At 49.8% G+C, this 8,244-nt stretch overlaps 1 protein-coding gene across 1 annotated transcript in view; it reads right to left on the bottom strand.

The window, feature by feature from the left end:
* Window positions 1-3,183: 3,183 nt before the first annotated feature.
* LOC142285450 (ribosomal protein S6 kinase 2 beta-like) overlaps window positions 3,184-8,244 on the bottom strand; it is a 61,264-nt gene continuing 56,203 nt past the window's right edge. The window contains exons 11-18 of the mRNA XM_075333272.1: window positions 5,176-5,283; window positions 4,820-4,911; window positions 4,620-4,682; window positions 4,325-4,463; window positions 4,023-4,214; window positions 3,784-3,912; window positions 3,543-3,692; window positions 3,184-3,309 (exon numbers count right to left, since the gene is read on the bottom strand). Of these exons, the coding sequence (XP_075189387.1) occupies window positions 3,184-3,309; window positions 3,543-3,692; window positions 3,784-3,912; window positions 4,023-4,214; window positions 4,325-4,463; window positions 4,620-4,682; window positions 4,820-4,911; window positions 5,176-5,283 (999 nt within the window). The remainder of the gene's footprint in view (window positions 3,310-3,542; window positions 3,693-3,783; window positions 3,913-4,022; window positions 4,215-4,324; window positions 4,464-4,619; window positions 4,683-4,819; window positions 4,912-5,175; window positions 5,284-8,244) is intronic.

Below are 8,244 nucleotides of genomic sequence, written 5' to 3'. Positions count from 1 at the left end.
CCTCTTCCGCACCCTGCTCCTCCTCCTGACTTGCTGACAATTGTGTCTCATCATCGTCCACCACTTGTTGAGACACGTTGCCAACTTCGTGAGAACGTGGCTGCTCAAATATTTGGCTATCTGTACAGACGATCTCCTCATGACCCACTTCAATATGAGCTGGCGAGAGGCCAGAATGTGTGAATGGAAACGTGAACAGCTCTTCCGAGTGTCCAAGTGTGGGATCATTAATGTCCGAGGAGGACGTGTACTCAGCCTGGTGGTAGGAAGGAGGATCAGGTTCAGAAATGTGCGGTGCAGTATCACGGCTACTGACACTTGACCGTGTGGAAGACAGAGTGTTTGTGGTGGTGCCAATCTGACTGGAAGCATTATCCGCTATCCAACTAACAACCTGTTGACACTGGTCTTGGTTCAAGAGCGGTGTACTGCTGCGGTCCCCAAGAATTTGGGACAGGACGTGCGAGCGACTAGATGTGGCCCTTTGTTGTGGCGAAATTAGAGCTTGCCCACGACCTCGGCCTCTGCCTGCACCACCATCACGTCCACTTCCTTGTTCCTTGCCAATGCCCTTGCGCATTTTGCAATGCTGTGCACTGCTGACGTGTATATTCACTACTTGTGCGTTATATCAAAGTTTCTGGAAATTGCACACCAGTGCACCTGTACGCTGCCACCAACAGGCACACACGTGCGGTTTTAAAAACCAAGCACGGACGCAATAATAACCTAACACAGGTTTTAGGAGCAAAAATTAAGAACTCTGACACTATCAGCCACTGCTGACTGACGTGTATTATACACTACACTTGTGCGTTATATAATAGTTTGGTAAACGCACACCAGTGCACCTGTACGCTGCCACCAACAGGCACACACGTGCGGTTTTAAAAACCAAGCACGGACGCAATAATAACCTAACACAGGTTTTAGGAGCAAAAATTAAGAACTCTGACACTATCAGCCACTGCTGACTGACGTGTATTATACACTACACTTGTGCGTTATATAATAGTTTGGTAAACGCACACCAGTGCACCTGTACGCTGCCACCAACAGGCACACACGTGCGGTTTTAAAAACCAAGCACGGACGCAATAATAACCTAACACAGGTTTTAGGAGCAAAAATTAAGAACTCTGACACTATCAGCCACTGCTGACTGACGTGTATTATACACTACACTTGTGCGTTATATAATAGTTTGGTAAACGCACACCAGTGCACCTGTACGCTGCCACCAACAGGCACACACGTGCGGTTTTAAAAACCAAGCACGGACGCAATAATAACCTAACACAGGTTTTAGGAGCAAAAATTAAGAACTCTGACACTATCAGCCACTGCTGACTGACGTGTATTATACACTACACTTGTGCGTTATATAATAGTTTGGTAAACGCACACCAGTGCACCTGTACGCTGCCACCAACAGGCACACACGTGCGGTTTTAAAAACCAAGCACGGACGCAATAATAACCTAACACAGGTTTTAGGAGCAAAAATTAAGAACTCTGACACTATCAGCCACTGCTGACTGACGTGTATTATACACTACACTTGTGCGTTATATAATAGTTTGGTAAACGCACACCAGTGCACCTGTACGCTGCCACCAACAGGCACACACGTGCGGTTTTAAAAACCAAGCACGGACGCAATAATAACCTACTAACAGGTTTTTTTGGGGAGCGACAATTACAGTACAGACAAGTCAGACACTATCTGGACTGTTTTACACTGTGTACACCAGCCCCAGATATGAAGGCTGGTATACGGTCACCACTACCCTGCCTGCCTGCCTGCCTGTATACTGCTACAATAGTCCTGACAAGGACTCTTTTGGTCACTAGCCTGTATTCAGACCTGGCTATACCCTGCCTGTATATAGCAACAATAGTCCTGAGAAGGACTCTGCTACTGTACTCCGACCTGGCTATACCCTGCCTGCCTGTATACAACTAGAATAGTCCTGAGAAGGACTTTTGGTCACACTGTTTGCAGCCCTGCAACTGAAAAAGCTATAAAGGGCCGCAAAGCTTTCCCTGAATCAGCGACACTCTCCCTACACTCACTGTCAGAATAGCTGTGAGCAGAGCACAGCGCGCCGGCCGATATAAAGGCTCGGTGACGCTGTGCAGGCCGGCCAATCACTGCAATTCCACAACTAACAGGGCTGTGGCATTGCAGTGGTCTGCCAGCCAATCCCTGCATGAGGGCTGGCTCTCAAAAGAGCGCCAACATGCAGAAATGAAGACCACGAGTAAAGCACGAGTATCGCGAGATTACTCGGTCCCCGCCGAGCAGCCCGAGTACAGTGATACTCGTGCGAGTACCGAGTAGTGACAAGCATGCTCGCTCATCACTACATGCACCCCATGCTCTTAAGGGGTGGAATGTAAAATACTTATCCATGAAGATACAAAATAAATCTACTACTACTAGCACATGATGGTGAATGGTTTTGTTTATTGCTAGTAAATATATTTTTAAATTCTTAGGTTCCTCTCTGCCACTAGTCGTGTGAGCTCCACCGAGGGCAAAAGTACTATAAGTTGCCATTTTCTTGTTGTATTTATCCATCGGCACTCAGGAGAGGAAAAACCCCCGTGGGGAAACCTCTAGGGAACCATGGCCTACGGATAAGTGCCCTTCCCTGGGGGCACAAGGCAACATGTTGTCTTGTAGTGCCGGTCCACGGTCATATTATTGACTCCTGGTAGGATTTTCATGGTGTACAGCTCCATGGCTTAAGGATAAGAGCCCTTCCCTGGGTCCCAAGTCAACATGTTGTCTAGTAGTGCTGGTCCACGGTCATATTATTGACTCCTGGTAGGATTGTCATGGTCTACAGCTCCATGGCTTAAGGATAAGAGCCCTTCCCTGGGGTCCCAAGTCAACATGTTGTCTAGTAGTGCTGGTCCACGGTCATATTATTGACTCCTGGTAGGATTTTCATGGTGTACAGCTCCATTGCCTAAGGAAAAGTGCCCTTTCCTGTGGGAACAAGGCAACATATTGTCGTGAAATGCTGGTCGACGGTCATATTATTGAATCCTGGTAGGATTTTTATGGTCTTCAGCTTCTTCTTGTATTTGGACCTTGCAGATGCAGCAACAACCCTTAGCCCTGATTATGGCAGGGCGTAGGAGTAGATATGGCTACACTGCAGGTCATGGCCCTCAGGATACTCCTAGTGCTGGTGGAATAGGAACCGGTGAACAGCAATTCTCAGAGCTGTTCACTTCCAGGATTTTATCCTCCTCCAGATCCTGTGGAAAGCGTCCTTCAAAATACTGCCAAATGTCCTGCCGGGAGAGATAATAGGTTAGAAATAATTGTTATATGCCAATAGGATACATAAATTGGGACTGTCCTAAAGGGATAACATGTAAGTGGCAGTCAGTAAGAGGCTTCCACACTACACTCTGCTGACAGATTCATAGAATAAGAGATGGGCCTTAAAAAGTCCCCTTATTCCCGTCCCATTTACACTGACTCACCTACGATGGGGTTTTACAGGTCTTCGATTAGATCTTACAGGCTTTGGTATTGATTTTATGACCTTCCATCCGTCATGGGCAAACGTGAATCCACAGAATAGTTTTTGATCTGTTTCAGCTATTGGTGGATGAAAGGCTTCAGTGTAGGACAGGACGTCTTTCATTGTATCTGATGTCATCACTGGTGGCTGCGGGGAGAAGATACAAGAGTGAGATGTTCATAAAAAGAAACAACAGAAATGTACTGCTGCCACCATCTTCTCTGGGTCATATACTTACAGGGGATAGCTGGAATGGAGGACATGATCTGGCTTCCTCTATATCTGTCCAGTTGATCTCCTTAAAGAATGGATGATCTCTTATGTTGTCCACAAATTTCTGTCGACTCTCTGGTGACTTATCCAAGAGCTGGGAACATATAATGAAGATGATTATTCAGTCTCTAGTCGTCCTCCATTTTCATTGTTTATTTAATTACATATATCTGCTGTATTACTGAGATGTGTCTTTATACTCACCCCCTCAATGATGGCTTTGAGTTGGGGATCCAATCCCTTTGGAAAGAGAGGATCATCATTGATTATTGTCTCAATGATGGTCTCAATAAATTTACCTTCATAGAATGGATACCTGCCAGTAGCCATCTGGTATATCATCACACCAGCAGAGAACCAGTCCACTGCCGTGTTGTAGGGCTCCTCTTGAAGAATCTGTGAAGACATGAAAAAGACAATAAGAACATTGTCTAGCCAGCAGAAGACATGGAGATGTCCAGCCTTGTACACAGTGATCACTCAGGGACATGTAGATGATTCCTTACCTCAGGAGCCATGTAGATAAGGCTTCCGACACAATCTGAAGTCTTTGTATCGCCAAAGACGTTCATTACTGCGAGACCGAAATCAGCAATCTTCAAGTGACCGTTGCTGTCCAGTAAAATGTTCCCCGGTTTTATGTCTCTGGAAAGAGTTTACAAAATGCCATAATGTAATTATTATATTAGCCTGGCTGATGACATATTATGGCCTGAGATTTCAAATGTCTACAGGGGGCATGAGGATGAGGGTATGAGTTTATATACCAGGTCTAGACAGTGGAAGACGTGCTGCACCTACCTGTGTATGATACCTCTAGAGTGGAGAAACTGCAGCCCACAGATCAGCTCAGCTGCAATAAATCTAATGAGAAAAAAACCCAACAGAAAACCATCAAAATCCAACATTTCATCAACTAAACTAAGAAACTAATAATGAAGTAAAGCCAGATGAGCCTGACAACCATTATCTTCATCTAATATATCCATGATATGTCTTACCTGGTGACTGCAGTGGGAAATGGGGCATTGGTTGACATGATGTTTCGAAGGTCTCCTCCACTGAGATATTCCATGACATAAAATAAGTAGTCCTGTGATAAAACAGAGGAGATAGTAGGTGTTACTGGTATAGTCTAGATATGAGATACTGGTGGTAATGTTATAATACATGTAATACTATGATAGTGGCCTAGAAGAACATTTCACACAGATGGCCATATATATAATATATATACATATACATATATATAATATATTGAAGACTCAGAGCTGTTAGATCCTCAGCCTCTTACCTGGGACTGGAAGGTGGAAAATGCCCGAGAAATGAATGGACTCTTCCTAGTCATCTCCAGGACCTGTCTCTCTATCAGGATATCATCTTTTAAGTTCTCAAGTAGGAACCTCTTCTTCACCATCTTCACTGCCACTTGTTGTTGTGAGGCTTGATGTGTGGCCAATATTACCTGTAGGATACAGAGCATTAGAACTGAAGGAAAGGCCCATCCTACCATGAGATGTGACGAGAATATATGAAGCAGAGATGTTTCTAGAGTCATATTACTGCTCCACATCATACACATGAAGTAGACGTCACCACAATTCCTAATACTTACTTTACCAAATCCGCCTTTTCCAATAATTTTATGGAAGGTGAAGTGTGGCGCCCCTGACCTGGTCAGGCACCACTGAGTACTGCACCCATGCTGGGGACAGTACAATACAGGTAATCCAGATGGCTGACAGGGGTGTGGAACACAGGCGCATAGTGATCAGGTCTCACACATGTACCTTTGAGAGGACCCCTGGGGATCCCAGGAGGGGGCAAAGCCTATACCTCCACTGGAATAGTGGCAGGGGGTTAAAAGCCTCCATCTCCTCTCAAGGGGTGTGGTGGAGAGGCTGGTTGCTAGGTGGCGTAGGCAAGAACAGGAGAGGAGGAGCAGTGAGTCAGTTAGAGCAGAGAACTCCAGAGGGCTCAGTGAGGAGCAGACCTGTGGGGCTGATGCTGTCTAACAGCGCCCGCGCAGTGACTACAGACGGGGGAGAACGGTCAACTAGAAGTGCTGCCTGAAAGCCAGCTTCAGCTAGCGAGTGCAACGGAGTGGGAAGTAAGGAGACTTCTAGAGAGCACCAGGCCCAACCGGGCGGCAGATCCCGAAGCGAGGATAGATTCACCTTTCCCTGCTAAACCTGCCGGTGTGGGGCTCTTACAGCCCACACCACAACAACCAAAAGCCGCAGCCACGTAACCGCAAGTAGGGCCCATAGGTCACAGGAGGCAAGAGGCTGGAGTGGCCTGGCCCGGGGAACAAGCACACGGCAACACAAGAAGGGGAGAGAGGCTTGGAGCATCTTCCCTGGGTGACCCCCATAGGGACTCAAAGTCGGGGTCACCCCAAACCACCAAGGGCTAAGGAAGGCGAGTTTGTAGTCACCCTCATACAGTCAGCCGGAAGGATACCTGGTTCCCACCTGGTTCATCCCAGCTACGCCCGGGTTACTCACCCTGCCACCTGAAGTGAGTAAAAACCCTGAAAGACACTCTGCCTGTGTGTGGTCATTCTGCGACTTGTGGTACTACAGCTTTACAAAGGGCCCTGGGGCTTGCCTCACTCTCAGGAGGCTACTACACCCGACTGCACCCACCATCAGCCCCAGGTGCCTCCTAATCTGCAGTGGCGGTCCCCTCTGACCGCAAATCTGAGAGCGGCGTCACGATCAAAACTGAAGATTCCCTACCTGTGACCAGAACCAGCTACGTGGAGTCCCTGAAGGTATGCACCGATACAACACCTGTGGGGCTTCACATCTGGCGTCACGAACAGGATAAGGACTAGACCTGTTCAGACAGGTGACCATGTGCCTGGGCGGTCCGCTTGAAAAATTGGAAGCGCCGCCATATTGCCACCATGAAAAGCGCGCTGAAAAACAACAGCAGCCCGCGCTGGAAGAAGTTACCGCCCACGAAGAGGCGTGGCTACCCAGAGATCCTCTGCAGAGTTCTGACCTTGCCAGCTATGAGAGTGGAAGCGTCGAGAGACGGCGGGAAGGAAAGGAAGCCACAAGCCTGCTGCTGGGAGAGGAGCTGCTGAAAGAGGCAGAGCAGAAACTGGACAGCTTGTTACAGGAGGCAGCGAAGAGTCCACTGCTGGGAGACCGTGCAGAAGACGGCGCAGAAGAAATGGCGTCTGACCGCAGGAACCCAGAACCAGGCTCCGCTGCCTGGTGGTACCGAGAGCTGGCCCAGTTTTGCAACCGGCTGGAGACCCGGGTCGTGGAGCAGATTCGGGAGGAACGGATGGAACTGCAGGAGCTGACCGCGGCGGTTCGGGCCTATGAAGGGAGAGCTGCATGCCGGGTGTCAGGCGGGATGGCGACGACGCAGACCCCAGTGCTACCAACAACGGGTGAGTCGAATGATGCCCCGGCCCGCGCAAGTGCCCCGACCCCTGCTGCCACGTCCGCGGTCCCTGAAGAGGCGTCCGGTGCGGCGACGCTGAAGCAGGCCGCAGCCACGCCAGGTGCGGCCCTCCAAGCCCCAGCGGCTGCAGCGATGCCCTGCTCGGCCCACCAAGACCCAGTCCCTGCAGCGATGCCCTGCCCGGCCCGCCAGGACCAGGCCGCCGCCATCCTGGGCGCGGCCCGCCAAGACCAGGCCGCCGCCATGCCAGGCGCGGCCCGCCAAGACCAGGCCGCCGCCATGCCAGGCGCGGCCCGCCAAAAGACTACCTCAGCATTTACCCCGGCCTGTAAGGCCAGAGCAGATACCGCTCCCCGGTCCACAGAGGTTCCTGATAGGCAGCCCACGGTGGGTGAAGACCCTGCATATTGGCAGATGAAGGCTGACCTGGAGGCCAAATTTCCACAATGGCTGGTGAGCCAATACATACCCCCTCCGCATACCCCAAAGAGTCTCCTGCTAACTCCTGCAGCAGCTACACCAAGGAGTCCCTCACCTGGGCCGGCCGAAGAGCAGCCATCCCCGGCACTGCCACAGCTGGAGTGCCAGGAAGAACTAAGGGGGAGAGGAGGCCAGGAAGCAGAAGGGTTGACTCCGACTCCAGTGCCACCAGTAGCAGTTGTGTGTTCAGAGCCGGAAATGCTGCCATACTCCCGCTGGGACGAGGAGGACCTGACCCCCTCTGCAGAAGAAGAGCTGCCTAAGAGCTTCACCTGGGAGCCCACAGGCATGGATCCAGCCCGCAAGACACGGCGCAGAAGAACACAGTTTGCTCCAGCACCACAGTCTCCTGAACAGAGAGCAGTCACCGCCAGAGACCTAAAGGAGAAGCGTATGTTGAGAGAGTCCAAAGCCCAGGCTAGAGGACCCCTGTGTTATGGCGTAGTGGAAGATTTCAACTTGAAAAGTGGTTATGGCTTCATTGTAGCACCAGGAATAAAAGAAGGGATATTTGTAAACCGCA

Source organism: Anomaloglossus baeobatrachus, chromosome 2 (assembly GCF_048569485.1).
Source record: "Anomaloglossus baeobatrachus isolate aAnoBae1 chromosome 2, aAnoBae1.hap1, whole genome shotgun sequence".
Lineage (NCBI taxonomy): Eukaryota > Metazoa > Chordata > Amphibia > Anura > Aromobatidae > Anomaloglossus > Anomaloglossus baeobatrachus.
Note: the sequence above shows the minus strand (reverse complement) of the source record. Positions and strands in the feature narration are given on the sequence as shown.